We start from the raw sequence: 20,550 nt of genomic DNA, 5'->3' as shown, positions 1-20,550 counted from the left end.
TCTTTGATTTCTGATGCATTTTAATGTCGCAAATAGGTCAGTTATTCTTACTAAATTAGTTTCGTTACCTGTCACCGAGCTGTCTAGATTGTCCATACTGGATCCGGGCGTCTGCTCTAGAGCTCTCAGGGGCCTGGGGATTTCTAAAGCCTCCTCCTCCTCATCGCCGTCGTCATCTGGAACATCTGTTTCCAAATCAGAAATCAAGCCTCCGGACATGTAACCTAATGGTGGAACGGGGGGCTGTGGAGGTTGATTATTGCTTTGAATGTGCCTAGAATTTAAACGGGGGGGAAAAATGAATTTGTCAACATTCCACCAAATTGTAATTAGAGTGAGACAATGTGCTCTGGTAACTAATTTTGTCTTCTTGTTTCCCATGAACAGATTTGGGAGCTCACAGCCCTTTCTCAGAGTTCAGCAGAGGCAATGGGCTACGCCTACATGACTTGCCAAAACAACAACAATATAGACCATCACACTCTTCTACTGGTATTTATGGGATGAATCACAGAGAACAAAAAATACAGACCCGGCATTTTTTGTGTGTGTAAATAAATCTTCCAAAGAAGAAGAGGGATATTTGTCACAAATAACTGTTTAAAGCTGATTGTTTTTTGCCTAAATATAATTTTGTTCCCAGTTTATTGTCATTCCACTCAGCCTGTGTAACCCGGTGTGACCTGCTGGCATGAAGAAAAGTGTCATTTGAAAGGCTAATACCAATCTTCCCTGCCCCAACCACGAGCACATTCCTTGCCTTACAAGGCTTCAGTCCTGCACCCCAGGAACCATGCCGGCCATTGTTTCTACTTTAACCCCCTTTGACTACTAGTAGACATGACTACTTTGTATTCTAGCTACTTATTTGTGTGTCTGTCTCACCCACCAAAGTATTAAATACCAGAAAGGCAGAAAAGATTCATCTGAGAACTCTGCTTAGAACATTAAGTATGCTAAATAAACTGATGCAATGAATGAATAACCTTAATCTCAACCTTGTAGAGTAGATAGAATTATCACCTCTCTTCTAGAATTTGTTAAAGTGAAGTTCAATTTAAGTGACTTGTCTCCTATCATTCCGCTAGTAAAATGTAGAGTTGGACACTGGGGTTCAGTTACTGTTATTAAACAGTGACTATACCACATGTTTTGACACATTCTTTCTTTTTCTTTTTCTTTTTCTTTTTTGCCTTGATACAAAATATTTAAAAGACCTCTGCTATTTAAGGGAAATGGAAAACAAGTGCAATGCATTTTTTAGTTACTTTTTTTTAATTTAAAGATACAAGATTATTTTTCTTTAATATTTACATTTTTCTGGAAAATATTTCATTCTTCTAGAATTTAATATTCCTGTTACAATCTCATTCTTGAACTTGTGACCAACTCCAAGGTTAACACCAGTCTAGACCTTTCAATATTTTTTTTTTTTTTTAAAGCAACTTAATATGTTAGCTCTGGAAGCTACCTCAGTAGCATCTGGTCCACATCTTTATTTTAACATATCAGGAATTTGAGGTCCCAAGTTATTATTTAGCATTCATCATAGCTCATTCTTTGAAAAGTCAGGAAGTTTCCTAAGTACCATTACTAAACGTCTTGATGACCACACCTTTCTCTGTTTCCTCAGATTCTGTTTGTGAGTCGGGGATGGAGTGAGCCAAGTCATATGCAAAGAAAAAAAAAGGTGATATTTACCTACATGATTTCTTCTCTAATGGTGGGCCCTTTGCTCTTGGGAAGGACCAAACAGACCAACACTCTAGCCCTACATCACTGTCCATACCTCTTGATGAGACAAAGATACATTAAGTGGTGCAAAATGTCCTCTTTGAGTTCATCGGAGTTACAAGAAAAACTGAAATACAGGAAGTGGGTGTGGAACATGTATAAATATCTCCTGGTAACAAGCACTGTGCTGTGTGCCTCATGGCTCAATATGAACAGAATCCCTGGAGTTGAAGCCTGGGAATTATTTTTCAGTGCTTCTCCTGTGATGTTCATATGCAGCCCAGATGGAGATGCCTTACTTTCCAGAAGGGCAAGGTCCTGTGTGAGCACATGGAGTCTCCTAATCCCCACACAGAGAGTCAGCAGTGACATTCTGGGGGATTGTTGATTGGAAGAGAAACACACTGAGAAAAAGAAGCAGGGTCTGCTCTGTGGGTACTTGGAGCAGGAGGAGATGAACTCATTTGTTCACTCCATTTAGCAAATACCTATGGAGCACTCTGTAAGTGGGCACCCTTCTGAGAGTGGAAAGACAGCAGTCAACAATTTGGCGGGGGGGGGGGGGGGGGGGACTCAAGCCCATCTGAATAATAACAGCTATGATGGAGCCAGATACTTTACTAACTACTAATACAAATGCATTTAATTCTCACAAAAACTGTGATGTGTATTAATAAACTTGACCTTGCCTAAAGCTAAGTTGGGCCTTTGCCTGTGCTCCTCCTGGAAGGTAATCTCTAAGCTCTAGAATGTCCCATTAGATAAAAGTGTCTTTGTTTACTTAGAGGCCTTAGGCTCCTCCAGAGAGTCTAACAATGTAATTTGTGGTTGGAGCTTTGAGTCACATGGTATCAGCTTGCATCCTGGAGGAGTTGGGTACCAAGGTCAGCCATGCAGAGTCAACTGTATCTATGTGACTGAACCCCAGTAAAGACTCTGAACCTCAAGGCTCCTGTGCGCTTCCCTGGTTGGCAACACTCCTTGCATATCACCACCCGTCTGGGAGAGAGCAACGGGAAGCTCTTCCTTTGGAACTTTCTTAGACTCTGTCCTATGTATCTCTTCTCTTGGCTGATGTTAATCTCTATCTTTTCACTGTAATAAACTTCAACTTTGAGTGTTGCAGCTTCCTGTGAGCAATGGGGCTCTTTCTCATGAATCCTTGGGGACTGTCCTCTCCCTTCATACATGAGCTAATTACTGTTATCATCATCATTTTAAAAATGGGGACTGAAGCACAGAAACGTTAAGCAAGTTACCTGTTGTCATACAACTACTATATTTCCCCCAAAATAAGACCTAACCAGACAATCAGCTCTAATGTGTTTTTTGGAGCAAAAATTAATATAAGACCTGGTCTTATTTTACTATAATATATGACAGGGTCTTTAATATAACATATGATATAACATAACATCACATAACACAACATAACATAACATAACATAATATAAATAATATAATATAATATAATATAATATAATATAATATAATATAATATAATATGGGGTCTTATATTAATTTTTGCTCCAAAAGACGCATTAGAGCTGATTGTCCGGCTAAGTCTTATTTTCAGGGAAACAGGTTAGTAAGTAATGGCAGTGGCAGTGGTCCCAACCTTGGCTGCCCTTGCCCAATATGAGACCAAACATCAGACTATCTGGGGGTAGGGCCTAGGTATCAACATACTTTAAGGCTGTTCAGGTGATTCCAAAACACAGGCAGATTCAAGAAACTTGAGTTAGAATCTGAGCTTTAAATGACTAAACCTCACAGCTTCATTGGTTAATTTGAAAGGCCTGCTGGCTCCTGAAACAGCTTGAATTTAAACAGTGGTGTTTTATAAAGCAGCCTGATGCAAAATAATACTGTTTAACAAAAGTCTTTGACTTTTGGAGACGGGGGGATTTTTTTTGGTAATTGAGGAAAATGTTCAAAAACCTTTAGTTCTAAGAAAAGAACATGTTTGTAACAACCTTTCAGTGTTATACCTGGTTTTAGTATCTCTTTGCATAATTAGCTATATTTTTATACACTATGAATAAGATTTATCTCATTATCAACTTATTCCTGTAGCCAAAACTATCAAAAAGAAGCAAATATTATTTCATAAAAATGTACTCTAACTTTAAGCACAGGGTATCAACAGAGGATAACCAAAGGTATGTCTTTGAGATTTCTTTTTCAAGAGTCAGACTTATATGCTACTATGTAAGAGAAAGAGCAAATAAGAAAAAAAAAAATGTTCAAAACTGTGAGAGATGGTCCTGCCTAAACTCCTGTCATATTTTCATAGGATATGTAAGTAGATTTCCATCTGTATCTTATGACAGTTTATAGATTGATTAGAAAAAAAAAAGAATTTGTAATTTGTAATTTATTCTAGGGTTTTGAAAATACATTTACTGTTATTAATATTGTGATTTTTTTCTGTCTCATTTAATGCAGCCCAAAGAAGGTCTTTTAATAACTGACATTAGCCATATGTGATTTGCAGGAGCTTCCATTTACATATTCACAATCACATACAGAATTAATTATAGACACTTTAAAGAATCTAAAAGGAGTATTTTATTATGGCATTGGGAGTGAGTTCAAGGAGAAGCTAATTGAAGTTGAGCTATAAATTAAAAGAGATTCTATTGGAGCCCAAAGTACTTTAGCCTGAAATTCAGCAGATCTAAATTCTTGCTCCAGCTCACTCTACCTAGTCATGTGACTTTGGTCCAATTATTTAACATGTCTTCAATTTCCTTATCTAGATGATTAAAGAGTGGTACAAAATCATGTCTAACCACAGCTGTGTAGTTCTACGAGAATCTCTTGGGAATTTAATATGAAAAAGCTTTTCCTCTATGCATGTTTTGAAAGCAGGGGTCCCCTGACCTGATGAGTAGTTACCATGTTTGCTTCGCTATGTCGAACTGATAGGCCCGTGTCAACTCATCCAAGTGAGCTTGAAGCATGGGCTGCATCTCTTCCCTTGGGGATGGAGTAAGAGTTGCAGTGGACTGCTGTCCAAAGGAAATAGCAGGAGAAGAAGCCACTCCTCGGACAGGAGGTGTTGGGACACGGTCATCATCTTCTTCCAGTTCATCTTCCATGCCCTGGTGTAAGTAGGTTTGTACTGGTAATGGCGGGCACCAGCTATCACTGTCATAGCTGCAATTACACGAGAAAAAAAGATCACTGGCACATACCCACATGCACACGTACAAGTATACAGGCAATAAATAACAACCACCTTAGTAACCGTACTATATGAAGTAGACTCAGTTTATTTCCTCCTGATTTCAAGTTTTTGGTGCTACTATAGTACATCACCTCGCTGTTATCTTAATCTGTTATCTCAATTTATTCGTAAAGGATCTTATTACCTAATGGTTACACTACAGTTACAAAAGAGAGTAACTTCTGAACCAAGTTACTCATGTGGAAAACTAAACTGCTAATTAAAGGACCATTAATTTATTTAGTGCTTGTAGATGTCACTACTTTCTTACAGAATGTGCCAAAATTGATCATCTGAGAAGTGTTTCAGACTTACATTTACTCATCTAGATCTATGCTGACCTTTCATTCCATATGGCATGTCAATCATTAAGACTGCATTACAAAATTATTCAATATCCCTTTGATTCTCTTATTTTTTAATTTTCTCAGTAGAAACTCATGCTTCCTTGTATTTTGACATTTACAAATCTATAAAGCAGAAGTTCAAAACCTAGCCATGTAAAATATATATTAAAAAAACAACATTGAAAAAAATAGCATTGTTAGGGACTCTGGTTAAGGAATATAGAAAATTAATGCAAAAAAGTATTAATTGTGACACAAAAGTCTGTAGCATTTCTACTTACACTTTCTTTATAGTATTATTATTTTCATAAATCAAAAAGATCCTAATGTACTTTTTAAAAGATACCAAAGGAAAAGATAAGCAATATTGTTGGGTGTAATTTTCCTATAAATTCAACCTCTTGAATACTTCCCAATTCAACTTCACAGGTCAGTCTCCTCCTGATGTGATTTAGCCCACTGGTTTTCCTAGTTTCTTGAGATGTTTTTTTTCTTCATCTCTTCAGTCCTATTTGCTATCCAAGTGACAGGATTATATTTCTAACATCTTCATTCACATCACACCTATGCTTTAAATTATGATTATAATTACCACTAACATAAGAAAAAGTTCAAACTCATTAGCAGGAGATTCTGATCAGCCTATTTTTACAGCTTAATTTTCCACTATTTCCCAAACACCAGCCAGCTCTGGGTGTTTTTCTAAACTATAAATCTGTATATGACAATTTTCAAATCATCTGCTTGGGATCTCCAGCCCTTTCTTCAAGGTTTAGTTCAAATGTTTTTAGTATTGTGAAGGCTTCTCAGCTCCTGCCACATAGAATTGACTGTAACTCCATAATATTTATATTGTGGCATTCCCACATTATATTGGGATTATTTGTTTCATGTCTATTTACCCCCGTTATTCTGTGAGATCCTTAAACCTCAGAACTCTTAAATTTTCAAGTTTGCATTTTCACCACCTAGTATAATATCTAGCATATGAAAAATTTTCATCAAAGAAACTGAAAATAGAATAAGTATTATAAATGTTTATATCTAGTTTTGATATCCCCTACAGATGCTAATTTGTAAATGTTCAGATGATTCTTGAATATTTTTACTCGAGTGTCTTTTCACTTATCTTGTTTAAAACTGATATTTAAAAAACAAACATAAACAAAAACAAACAAACAAACAAAAAACAAAACAAAAAAAACCCCTACACACAGGTTTTTATAGCAGCTTTATTCATAATTGCCAAAACTAGGAAGCAAATAAAAGTGTCTTTCAGTAGGTGAGTGGATAAATAAAATTGTGACTCATCCAGATTATGAAATATTTTCAGAACTAAAAAGAAATGAGCTATCAAGGCATGAAAAGATATGGAAAAGAATTAAATGCATATTACTAAGTTGAAGAAGCCAATCTGAAAAGGCTACATACTGTAAGATTCCAACTATATGATATGTGGATAAGGCAAAACTATGGAGACAGTAAAACATTCAGTGGTTGCCAGAGGTAAAGAGGGAGCAATGGATAGGCAGAGCACAGAGGAAGTTTAGGGCAGTGAATCTACTTTGCATGATACTGTAATGATGGATACATGTCACACATTTGTCTAAACTCACAGAATGTACAACACCAAGAGTGAATTCTAATGTAAACCATGGATATGGGATGAAAACAATGTATTCAGTTCCCTTCTTCAACTTAACAAATGTACCAGTTTGATGGGAGGTGTTTATAGTAGCAGAGGCTGTGCCTGAGTGGGGGCAGGGAGTAGATGGGAAATCTCTGCTTTTTGCTCAATTTTGCTGTTAACCTAAAACTGATCTAAAAAATAAAGTCTATTTTAGAAACCCTGAATCTATTATCCTTTTATTCAACAATTATATGTCAAATCACAGGACTTATTTACAGAGCATGCAATCTGGTGGGTCAGACCAATATTAAGCAAATAAACGTCAATATCACATACCAGAATAAAAGAGAGCAGGAAGACTGCAACTAGTTTTATGGTTGGGCAAGGCTATGCTGGCCACCGGAAAGGATGACATTCTAAGTAACACATGTCGTGGCCCAGAGAAAGAGAAAAATAAAGTATTTGAAGAACTCTGATTGTTCCCTGACTGGTAAAGCCTGGCAAATAAAGAAGGTTGGCTATCGATACGTCAGAAGAGGGGAGGATGTGCCAGATCATACACGCCTCATCAGCCCTGAGAAGGAGCTTGGAGTTTGGCCTGTGGGTGACGGATAATCACTGAGAAATTCTGTACAGGGAGTGATATCATCTTTGACTGTTTAGTTTACCTCTCTTGTTGAAGCTACTTGAATAATCTACCTCAAGAGCTGCCAACTCAAGACCTCATGTCAGAAGGCCTGTAAGTCTGACAGGAATATTTCTTTAGAAATGTCTTCTATATTTTAGTATAAACAAGCACACTTTAATATGTTACAAACACTTTTTTATATATTATAAATGTTATATACTATAATTTATACTCTAAGTTAATTTATAGTATATAAGTTAAACTTATATTCCCATTAGTTGACTACATAAGTACCGACATGACTGAAAAAAACCACGTGGCTCTAAAACAATGTCATTTTTCCTGTTTTATATGTTGGCGATCACAGATTTCATTTGAAGAAAAGATTCTGTTGGGTAAAAGATTTGTAACCCACTGTCCCATTTGGATTTACTGCTTTTACTTTTTCCAATCCTCTAATCAACGCTGAACACCACTTACAACTGGCCTATGAAAACATTAGAATTGTTCAAATAAAACGTTCATTGCTCTTCAATCTATTCTGTCCATTAAATGTCTAAGCCTCAAAGTATCTTTTCAGATTTTTCTTTTTCCAGTTTCTCAGCAAGCATCTCTTGCTCAAAATTAGTTTTTGTTTTTGTTTTTCCTTCTTTTTTTGTACTTTACCATTCTGGTGAATTAGTTTAAAGAATTCAACTTAGTTCAAATAAACTACACTACTCCAATTTCACCTATCTTCATATTAAAAATCCTTCAAGCTACAGGCTAAATCCTGTATCTTTTATAAATATTTCCCTCATGAGGCCAACTAGAACTAATATATACCCTTCTAAACTTGCGCCAAGAATATTTTTGTACATTTATCTGAAAATTGATTATATATTGTTTTATTGCCATTTCCAATGTTGGTTTCTTTAACTGCTATCTTATTTAGTATTTAACCTTTAACATGTAAATATCTTCTCAAGTGGATTTACCCTACATTAGAGTTATGATAAACTATTTTTGTTTGGCTTAAATATAGTAGGTGATAAGCACATTTATTGACTTGAAATGCAAACACACCAATTGCTTCATTAAATAAAATGCTTAGGTTTCTTTTCTTAACTTATTTGACTTTAAATGTTATACTATTAAGTCAAACAAAATATGCATAAGAAGCCTAATTAAAACAAAAAAAACCTACCCATTTTCAGTATGGAATGTGCATGCTGTTGTACTTCATCAAGAGTTATAATTAAGTTTATTCCATACAACTTATTACAAAATAGTATATTTTTTTCATTCCATAAATCAGTACATGCATTTTATTTGCTTATATTGGCTTATTGCCCCGGGATACTATACATTTGAATAAAGAAAGGACATGTTTATATCTTCAATCTTTTAAATGGAAGTAGTCAATTATCTCCTAAAATTTCCCTACTTCCTAAGTAGCAAACTATTCTTACTTCTCATGATCTAAAGCGGGGGTGTCCAAACTGCTGCCCAGGGGCCAACTGCGGCCCATGATCCATTGTAAATTGGCCCGCAGCAAATTCCAAAAATATAGTTAGTGTACTTAAATAAACCAGGTGAGGCAATACGTACTTCACCTCAAGTGAGTGGCCCGCCCGGCTGTTTGTGTATTTTACCGCATATGGCCCTTCGTGAAAAACATTGAAAAAAGTTTGGACAGACACCCCTGATCTAAAGGGAACATACATATGGAATGAAAAATACACAGAAGACATAAAGGAAGAAATAATGTTACAATCATCATGTGTTAAGGTAACATAGAAAAAACTAATTAGTTGTGCTCATTTTTTAGACAAAGGAGAATCTAATTGTATATTATTTTTATCATTGTACAAATACAGTGCATAATGTGGTAAACGACCAAAAAATGTTTCAATAGCCATTCAATTTAACTAAAACGGGTGTTTTTCATTCATTGTTCCAAGTCTTTTCAACAAATATAATCTAGAACAGCAGTAAGCAAAATCTGTACTCCTGTGGAACATAAGCGAAGCTGAGAAAAGCTCATGAATCCATGTATTCATGTCAGTGGTTTGTGCAGGAAGTGGAAAATAGAGAGGAGGGAATAGAAAAAGATTAGGAGAAGGACATAAAAAAAAAAAATGGATGAAAGACATTTGGGACATGGTACATATCGTATTAAGGGGAGAACTACTCATTGTGTTGAAGCATTCATGTCTTAATTCATTCCAGGACAACACATACTTAGGTTGCATGCACTTTCTGAAGAAGGACAAGAAAATAACAGATGTCTCTGTAAATCTTATGAAAAGTGTAGCTCTGTTTTTAGAGTTTCCTTCACATTTACAGATATGTATCTTTGAGTGATGGAATTTCAACAGTAACATCAAAAAGACTGTGAAGCTGCTTCGATGCCAAACAAAAGAGCTTTTGGGCAACCTTTCCTAGCACAGCTTTTATTGTCCGTGAAGTATGAGACATCATATTGTCTGTCTTGCCTGGTGAATAATGAGAAAGATGACAACAAATCAATGTTGTATGTGAACTAACTTGTTAAAGGCCAGACACAAATACCAAATTACTAATAAAAATACAATAAAGTTCAACACCCACATAAGCTTGCCAATCTCTAATGGCAATAACAAAACAGAGGATCGGTTCTCTTTTGAACCGATGCTTCTTAGCATCATATGATTATATTAAAAATACATTATAATTATAGAGAAGAACGAATACATTTGGACACATTTTTGTCAAGCCCAGAGAGGCATACTAATGATGAGACCATTTACTATTGTTGCTATAGCATTGAATTAACAATTCAATACATTCTGTATTTGGACAATGATTTGACAACTTTTGATAGTGTGTGTGTGTATGTGTGTGGGGGGGAATGGAAAGAAAACTGATGATATGTAAACTCCAGGAAACAGTATCAAACACTGTAATAAAAAAGAAGAGACAATCTTTTCAAGATTGTGATTATTTTTTGCTAGGTGTATCTCCCAGCTATCCTTTTCCTGCCATCCAACTGCCATTGCCTTATTTTATTCCCTTATCATCTTCATGATATTGACCATTCTGTTGCAATATATCACACATTATGAACCAGCCTCCTGTCCTCAATTCTTCATCTAACCCAACGATCAGAATCCCTATATGACATACAAAGCCTCACAACTGGCCTCATGAGACACCTTCTCAGATTATCTGCCACCCTATGCATGTTTCTAACTCACAAACCCTCATAAAACAGCGACCGAGTATGGAAAGATACAGACAAGCAATTAGAATGCAATATGATAAGAACTACAATAGAAGAGTAACTTAAAGAATAATGAAAAATAAAGAAAGGACAAGTGACCTAAACTAGAATAGAGTGGGGTTTGGAGGAAGAGTGAAAAGTACTAACGGGAGACTAACAGGGCTATTCCTTTTTTTATGTTTTTTCTTTTCTACTCTTTACTTCTATTTTTGTCTTTGGCCAGAAAATTTTCTTTTCATCTGCACAGTAGATGTGCAGTAAATGCTAACACTAGTAGCATTTTTGTTTGTTTATTAACAATCTCTTTTGGTATATAGGCTACTTTAGGTTTGGTGCTATTTCTCATTATTTGTCCTTTTTTGCTTCTGACTTAGAGCTTGGAACACAATAGCCTATTTTGGGTACTGTTATTTATAAATAAATGATTCAAGATTCACCTCAAAACTCCACCTCTGTGAATTGCTCCAGCCTTACCTGGCACACATGATTATCCCTTTCTGTATGCAAATTATTGTGGCATACACATTGCTCATCTAGGGTTTGTCATGCAAATAGTGTGTGTGTGCGTGTGTGTGTGTGTGTGTGTGTGTGTGTGTGTGTGATTTCTTGTCTCTACCTCCTACTCCTGTGAACTCCCTAGATCAGAGATCACATCTTTCATATTAATTGTGTATTTCTTTCTTTCACCTTTGTTGTTTTCCTTCCCAGCCCTGGGCTTAACACTTCTTATGCACTTAGGGGAAAAAAAATGTATGTTGAATAAGTTCTCTATTATGTTAAAAACCACAAAAATTATATATCACCATAAGAAGTACAACTGAAGAATCTTTATTAGAAATAAAACTTATTAAAAACAAAAAAGGGACTTTTGAAGTTTTTGTTGTTTGTATTTCAAGAAAACCTTAAACCTGCATAAATTTCAAATCTATGCAGATATAAAATTCTATAGAACTCTTCTGCAAAGTATCCAATGTTAACATCACGAACAACAGGAGAAACAATCTAGAAAGTGTTCAAAACCCTTTTCGGTATTATAAGGTTTTCACATTAGAAAAAAGCACAACAGTAGAAAGACTATAACAAGAAATGGACAAAGCCATCCGAAGTCTACTCATTTTAATCTATTCTTGTCATATTGACTCTAAATGTGTGTTTTCATTACAAACAACTGAAATAAGAACTTTCAAGTGTTTGCCTTTAAAAAACTGAGTCCAAAGAATAAGGAAATTGAATTTTGCTGTAAGTTTACTGATAGGTTAAGACTTAACTATAATTTTTGTTAATAGTGATAATTTTCCTTTTTTTCAGGAAATGCTACACAAATAACTCAAAGGTAACTTAGAACTAAACTACACGTATGCCACAAAGACTTTGAATATATGTCATCAAACAATATATTTCTTCGCCTATCTAAAATATCAAGTAGATTTTTAGAAATCTCTTAGAAAAAAGGAATTTCTAACATAATGCATTCTGGTTGAATGTTAAAATAATTTGCAATCCCAAAACAGGTACAAATAATTTTATATTTTATATCATAGTGTTCTGACGTACTTTAAATCACAAAATGAATATCTGCACCAGCATGTATTATTTCATTCGTCACATGAATATTTCTTATTTTATACTGAGCAGCAAAATCCAGTGAGAAATTTAGCATTTATTTGAAATAAATTAGTTTTATTTCAATGGGTAATAGGTATTAGTATAGTCTGTGCATTTTTAAGTAGACTTAGTGGGGAAAGAAAAAAGAAAGATTCCAAATTACTTCTAATTTTCATGTGATCTGAGTTGAATGTTTAACAGCACTACTTCCTCTTCCCAGTTTACAAGTTTCATTTCCTCAACTTCCGCCTACGGCCTTTGAAGATTTCAAATCCCTGTGATAATCTCTTCTTGTGAAATAAACATCCCTGGTGTTTCTTTGTCCTGGATCCACGTAACACTGACACATTACCGATATGTATTACAGAAGATAATACACAGAGTTTTATGTTTTTTTAAAGTCAGATCAAAGGGGTGTGTTTTTTAATTTATTTCGAATGTGAAATTATTTTCTAAAAGTAAATAATAATGATATGCATATGTATGGGAACTATAATCACATAGAAGGAAATGAAGCCCTTTGGAGGGAAAGAAAGATATAGAGAAAACATTTGTGTACATATCATAACTATGTATTTATCTGTGTGTGTAATGTCTATCTAATACATAGGTATGTGAATTAAGTAACTGGGAGAAAAAGCAAATTATGTCTTTGGAAGGAGGCAAATGTGGCATAGAAAGTTCTAGTTAGGAAAATTAATCTGGAGATTGCAAAGACAGCAGTGATGTAAAAAGAAAAGGATATGGAGGAAAAATGTAGAAGCATGTACATGTGACCTTTATGTGAATCAAGACAGAAAATAAACCATTATTCAAATAAACTGAATTTTAATATTTAATTAAATACTTAATTTTAGTATTTTAATATCTAAATACTTCTAAATAAAAAAAAAACTAGGAGAAAAACTGCCTTTATTCTGTATTTTTCATTATTATTTAAAAGCAATAATAGCCTTGGAAACTGAGGAAAATGGAGCGGTTGGCATTGTTAAAATAGAAAAAGAGATTGAACATGTTTCTTCTGACTTGCTATTTGTTTTTGGATTAGAGAATAAAATCTATCAGTGTCATTGTGCTTTAAAATCAATTAACATTACAACTAACAGAATAAAACAAACTAACTCTTGTGAGATGTTCGGGAAAGACTAAGGAAACTGGTCTTCTGTAAAGGCCCTCCAAGGACATTTTCTAACTTAAAAAGGTTTTGTTACAGCGTGTGCATTGGCTTGAACCTCTTTTATTGTTCAGGCTCCTCAATTCCCATCAAAGCTGACGATTAAAGTTCTACCCACTGGCCAGGTCCCTACAATTATCCCATTGTGATGGAGCTTGACAGTGGGCGCCCTGCTATGGCCAGACATCAAGTCATTAGAGAACTGTGAGGGATGATGAAGAAGGTTATTTTAATTCCCTTTTCAGCCCTTCTCAGGAGTGGCTCTTTAGTTCACAGAGCTGTGGGTACTTGCTTTCAAACTAACAAGCAATATTATAAATGGAGGCTACATTATCATGATTGCAGACAATCTAAAGCACTTGACGGCCAAGGATTCTAGGTCCTCAGTATGTGTCGTGTTGTATTTATCAGCTAAAAGTATATAGAGGGTGCCAACAAAAAAGGGCAGAAGCAAAGAAAAGGCTGGGAAGGGGGCGGGGAAAACTGTAAGAGAGCACGGGATAAAGACGCAAATGCACAATAGAGAGGGGAGCATAGCCCTGGGAATTTTGTTGGTATATAAAATAGTTTTACCCGTTTTCTTGCTGTTCCACTGCATAGTGTTCCAGCTCTGTACCAGGAAGGGGCTGGACGGGGGGAGGAGGTAGCGGAACATTGGCCCAAGTCGATCCATTGTTTTTCTGCGGTTTAGAGGAGTTTTTATTTTTCTTCTTTTTTCCACCTTTCCCACCTGAAATTAATAATGCATTTATTCAGACACACCAAATAGCAGAAGAAAAAAAGCACATCCGATGGAATGATGTATTTATGTTTTCAAAACACCAGAATCAGTATGTTATAGTTGTTAAAAGCTATAAACAATGAAATCACATAATCAGAAAAGCATTTTTATATAACGTTCAAAATGATATTGTTTCCTTCCCAGTGCATTAACTACAGAGATGAATAAACCAAAAACATGGCAGCTGTAGGAAAAGCACATCTATTGATTTATTCAAGTCTGCTGGCTCCACGTTTTCATTGTTAGATGAAATAATGGGCCATAACAAATTCTTTCAAATGTCAGATTTCAGTGTGTTTATAATGCTCTTTTGCATAATCTCTCTCAGTGGAAAATGCAGTGTCTAAGGATACAGGCTAAATTTTTTCCATTAGAATTTACTCAATTTAATTAATCCAAGGAAATAATAGTTTTCTCTCAAAAGTAAATGATAAAAATCAATCAACTATACTGGAGGATACTTGTAAATCTTTCACACTGATATATATTATAGAATTTTTAACTAATGAATGACAATTATTTTTGCATATAGTGAGAGTATTCCCTAGATGTTTTAAGCGTAACATTTACTAAAATTCCGAAAAGTAAGGAAAATGAATGGAAATACAGTAATCGGTTTCAGTAGTATTGTAATACAAATTAATTCATGCACAAAACATGAGCCGAAAGTAACTGGGCAGCATACAGGCCATATCTGGAATAACTGGAGCTTAATGCATTTGTATAGTGGCATACTTTTCACTCTTCCAAAAATTTAAAAATAAATTTCCTTCTTAAACAGATCACAAGTGGTTGGAGGAATGAATACTTCTTGAGCAGAATGACACATGATGATTCAGGGGAACCTATGTAACTTCCATCACTGCCACTATGGTCTATAAGCTATATATCCCCCCTAAAATGGTATTGACCCCTTGGATTTCATCTTTCTGGAACTAAAAGTTGCGAGCATCAAATACTTGTAGTAGATTATCTTGCAATAGAGCTTTCACTAGAAATCGATCTCAGTTCTTTTCTGCCAATTTCTAATCTGAATCAGACAATTTAGAAAATTATGTAATTTAATAATAACTTATTTGAGTGCCAGAAAGTGATGGAATTGTTAAACTGGACATACGCATTATTGCCGGTTATGGAATTATGTCTGTTTTCTAGGTAGTGGTGACTTGTACACAATTATTTTTAAAAAGTGTCCATGCAGACAAAGTGCTTTCACCTTTCCCTTCACTTTTATCTTTGGCAGAATGAGAGGTATTTAGAGTGAGAACAGGTATCTTCTGCTTCAAGGATAAGAGCTTGATCTCTGGGTTTGAAGACTACTTTCTCAATTACTTGAGAAGTTACTCAATAAGATATCACCTCAATTTCCACACATGTGAAACAGATATAAAGTTCCTACTTATTTGGGTTATTTTGAGGTTTACAAACGATAATGCATGTAAAAAGCTCAGAATATAGATAATGTTCCATAAATGCCAGTCATTACTACTTTTTCTCATTGCCTCTATCTCAGAGCAAACTGGGTTCTACCTATTTCTAAAACCCTTGTCACACCTGACTCCTCCACCACGAGGAGTATCCCATAAATAGCCTGATTTTCAAAATAAGAATAATAGACTTGTTTGAATTTGTCTCTATTTTTTGGGGTTTAAGGGAGATAAGCCTTCATCCTTTGTTTCCTGATAACTCATCAAAATTACAAAAAAGGATTGTGTTTTTTTCCTGTAAGGTCAAAACTATTTTTCAATAATTAACAGGGAAATGGGTTGAGTCACATGTCCTTCACATTTTCACCTAGTTGTGCCTCCTTTATTCCTTGCATAGTTATATGCATACAATGATTTTTATAGCACTTTTAGAAATGTTATATAATCACCACTAGAACTAAGTTACACAAATAGGGACGTTCTTACATCTCCATTTTATAGATGAGAAAATAGAGATGCTTCTTGAGTATTATGTGGACCATATTCACAGAGCAAGAGAGAAAAAATAAAATACAGCAGCTTTTGTGGAAATTACTTTTTCTAGAGCTCTGAACCCAACTCTGTTGAAGTCCTTACTCTAGGTGAAAAAAACCATTATCGAATCTCCAAACAACATACTTAAAAATGTATTGTGGAAACAGAGCGAACTCATAGTGGAAATTTGTAAGGGCTTTCCATCCAACCTCCACAACATCTCTTCAGGGAAAATTTCTGCTCTCATTATGGACAGTCTTTGTAGGAGTATCAATCAACATGTTTTGTGTTCTTACAGAAATGAGCTAAGAGATAGGCTGTTAGCATAGTGGTGGGCATATGACAGAAGCTAAGGAAATTAAATTTCCTATCTGAGATGTAAACCTTGAGCTAAGGAAGCCACAGCTTGTTTCTGTTACTTGCAACCAAAGATCGTAAAGCATTTTAAGGTGAGAACTTCCTGCATTACTGTTTAGATGAACATACACTGATGACTAGCAAAATATATTTGACCCATCTCTTTTCAATGGAAAATACAAATATTTCGATTTACATTTATTTATGCTGAACAAATGACTTCTGTGTAAACTATGAAAACAGCTCATTTTCAAATTAAACTTATAGTCTATTTTAAAAATACTGCTGCATGATGATTTAGTTATTGATACTGCTGCTTAACACGATTTAGTTTATATATATATATATATATATAAACTAAATCGTGTTAAGCAGCAGTATCAATAACTAAATATATATATGGCCAAAGAAGTGTATACACATTTTAACAAAGGTGAAAACTATTAAAATTGTAATACTCAATATATACCGATAACAAAAGATGAATACAAGTCACATTTGACTTCTGCAATTACAAGAGGTGCTCAAAGTGGTTACCATCAGTGTCCAGACACTTCTGATTATGGTGAACTACTGCTTGAGCAACTCTGACCAAAGTGTCCACTTGGTCAATTATATATACCAGAGGTTCAAAAAAGAATGTACATTTTTTTTTGGAAACTCTGTTATATATAATTATGATACAGATGCAATTTTGAAAGATCTTAGTTTTCTTTTTATATTTTTAATGGTTGAATTGTTAACAGAAGTGCTCATAACTTATGTGTTGAATAAATTATAAAAATGCATCAAATATATGAGAAATTCACTCAATTCTGAAATGTCCAATTTTCTTTATTACTGTAATTATTTTAAATTGGTTTTATCACTGTGCACAAATTAAGAAAATCATATAACATGATAGGATTAGATATCCACAGGGCAGTTTGATCCTAAATTTGAAACTTAAGAAAAATATTCATGATTGTAAGGATAAAGCAAACTCTAATATTAAACTCGATTGAACTGAGCTAAAAAGGGAATAATCAATTCACCTTCTCCTCCTAAAGAATGCTTTTTATCACCGATTTAAGTAATTTTGTATTCAAATGTAGATGAAGTAGTTAATATAATTCATATATATGTATATATATGTGTGTCACTCAGGAGATTAATGAATTCAGAAAAATGTAAGCAGTATTGTGAATCATGTTCTGCTTACAATTACACAAAAGATAACTTTTGAAACTTGGTAGCAATTAACATGTACAGAATATTTAATGAAGGACTCATAGAAGGTCTTATATATTCCATGGCCTTTAGTGTGTGTGTGTGTGTGTGTGTGTGTGTGTGTGTGTGTATAAAACATACATATCGCTTGAGACTTTACACTTCTTGAGTGAAATAGGCTTAGTATAAATTACTTTTTAATTATTCAACTCAATTGTGAGACTCATTATAAATAAATGACAGTAAAATTGACATATAAGGTTATTCAAAAAAGTCCTCCATATTATTATGCCAGTTTAAATTCATAACAGATGTTTAAAATTTTCTGGATTCCATAATGTATCTAATTCTACCAATAGGTAAGAAGAGCAAATTGCCCATTTTAGAGGGAATAAAAGAACATTAACATTTTCAGATTGAAAGGGTTCTATCTCTTGAGGAAAAGTCATTTAGTAAATGTTACTCTAATGATGGAAAATAATTAACTCTTTATAGCCTTGATGCCTGGTAAACCTGTAACATATCAGAATACATCATAATCCTTTACTAAGTACCTGCAATTAAAAAAAAAAAAGCTTCATAAAAACAAATAGCATATCATTTATATGAAAAATTAAGCAAATAACTTTATGGAATCAATTAGAAATGAGCAGATAAAATCATCAGTCATACAATGTATATGTTATGATTGGAAGTTAGAGTGTGTCTACTACGACCTCCTCTAAAATGAGAAAGATCCTGTCCAATAAAATGTGTTTTTCCCCACATGTGCTATACATGACCTACATTATAGATTGTAAGTTTGGTTGTTATATCTCAAATATGTATTAACATTTACATCATATCAATTACCAATATGAAAGAGCATATTTGGGGGGAAAATTAAATATGAAGAATAATGTCACATATTAACATTCTTATTTAGTATGATATCAGTACTTTACTCTAAATAATATCATTCAATAGATAATAAATCCTATTATATGGTATTCTGGAAAGATTGTCCAAATATATGAAATCATATCACTAGAATCCTAATATTATGAAACAATCTCCAAGATCATTTGCACTTCAGTTGAATTAATCTTTTGGTGTCCACACCATGAAGTTGACTTTTCTGTATGATCGTTTTATTGGAAAGTTCTCTTGACTCTTAAGTAGGGTTCAAGGCAGAGAAAATTAATCTGCTCTTTCATAAAGAGTATTTAGTAAAATGACACTATTTTTCAGTAAATATGCCCTTATTCACTTAGTAAATAAGGAAGCCAGTTAGTTTTATGGCCCCACCCAAGCATGATTTCATCAGGATAAGCTGCTATTGTCATTTGTAGGATAAATGCCTGACAGTGAGTTGTGATTCAGTATTTCTTCATGGTTGTTAGGAACACAGGTCATATGCTGGTGACAAACAAATATTTCTCCTTACTGTGATGAGACCAACCTGAGAGACTGCCACTCCTCTCTGAGCTGTTGTGAGAGCTGGTGGTGCTGAAATCCTGTGACTGGTTGTGTGGCATTCTATTAGACAATCCCTCAGCCAATCGGTAGTCAGGGATGTAAAGTAAGGCTAAGGGTTAAAGGGCAGAGGTCATAGTGGCATCATGTGATTAGTTCACAGCACAAGCCCATGCAGAACATGCAGTTAGCAACTCAGAAGCAGATGTTGGAGGATAGTAAAGGAATGTTTTGTCTATCCTGCCTAATGGAAGTCAAAATGGATTACTGATCACTTTATTGAAAAAGAGCTAAAAGGATGAAACTGATTGGTGTTGGTGTGTGGTGGTGGTGGCGGTGGCGGTGGTGGTGGTGGTGGCGGTGGTGGTGGGGTGGTGGCAGTGGTGGTGGTGGTGGTAGGAATTGTGCAAGGTGCTGAATACATGCCGATACATGTTTTTCGTTTAGAGAGTGAACCTGCTAATGAAACTGAACAACAAATACTAATTTCTATCTCATGCACAAATGATGTGAAAATAACTCCTGAAATGAAAATATGAACCTGACTTACCATTGTTACCTTTATTCTGATCAGGTAGAGAATAACCAAATCCCATTAGATCTGTTTTTTGCTGAATTGAGCTTTTCCATTGCGGATCAGGCAGATCAACAGCCAATTCGTGTATGCTATTGGAATGCAAGATCTGTGTTGTGGCATATGGGGTGGCCTGTGTTATTTGGCTGGAACTGTTGTAACTGGTTTTGGTCGTGAAGTCAATGCTGCTATAAATGGCTCCCTCTGAGAGCATCGTTGCTGTTTTATCCCCTTGGCCTGGAACTGGTGGCAGAACATCTGTGGTGAACACAGGAAAATGAAACAATTTAATGAGGCACAGGAAGCCCAAAACTATCAGGATTGAAGATGAAAAATATATGTGCCATCCTGCACGTTTGCATTTCAGCCGAGATGGGTTTCATGAGCCAGTGAAGGGAAGATGATGTACAACCTTCGCCAAGCTATCAGCCTCGGTGACAGGCAGGCCTACTGCTTGTCCTTCACGTCTCACTGCTTAACACACCCCTTCCTCCATTTTCTTCAACTATGAATAAGAAGTTTGGGATATTCCACTCCTGAAAAATGCTTTCAGTTGTTCATTCTGTTTTAGCACTAATGAAATTGATAGCTCTTTACAGGAGCAATGATAGAGTGAATA

The 20,550-nt window shown here is 34.9% G+C and overlaps 1 protein-coding gene across 20 annotated transcripts in view; it reads right to left on the bottom strand.

Moving 5' to 3' along the window:
• Positions 1-20,550, bottom strand: part of ROBO2 (roundabout guidance receptor 2) — a 1,701,369-nt gene that overhangs the window by 26,546 nt on the left and 1,654,273 nt on the right. For 12 of the 20 annotated variants that reach the window (XM_081063258.1, XM_081063255.1, XM_081063244.1 and 9 more), the window contains 5 exons: positions 19,908-20,189; positions 19,344-19,469; positions 14,168-14,324; positions 4,636-4,896; positions 69-274 (listed from right to left, as the gene is read on the bottom strand). In XM_081063258.1, coding sequence (XP_080919384.1) covers positions 69-274; positions 4,636-4,896; positions 14,168-14,324; positions 19,344-19,469; positions 19,908-20,189 — 1,032 coding nt within the window. The remainder of the gene's footprint in view (positions 1-68; positions 275-4,635; positions 4,897-14,167; positions 14,325-19,343; positions 19,470-19,907; positions 20,190-20,550) is intronic. The other 8 variants (XM_081063261.1, XM_081063250.1, XM_081063251.1 and 5 more) reach the window with 1 other exon arrangement.

The sequence above is a fragment of the Rhinolophus hipposideros genome (assembly GCF_964194185.1).
Source record: "Rhinolophus hipposideros genome assembly, chromosome: 2".
Classification (NCBI taxonomy): domain Eukaryota; kingdom Metazoa; phylum Chordata; class Mammalia; order Chiroptera; family Rhinolophidae; genus Rhinolophus; species Rhinolophus hipposideros.
Note: the sequence above shows the minus strand (reverse complement) of the source record. Positions and strands in the feature narration are given on the sequence as shown.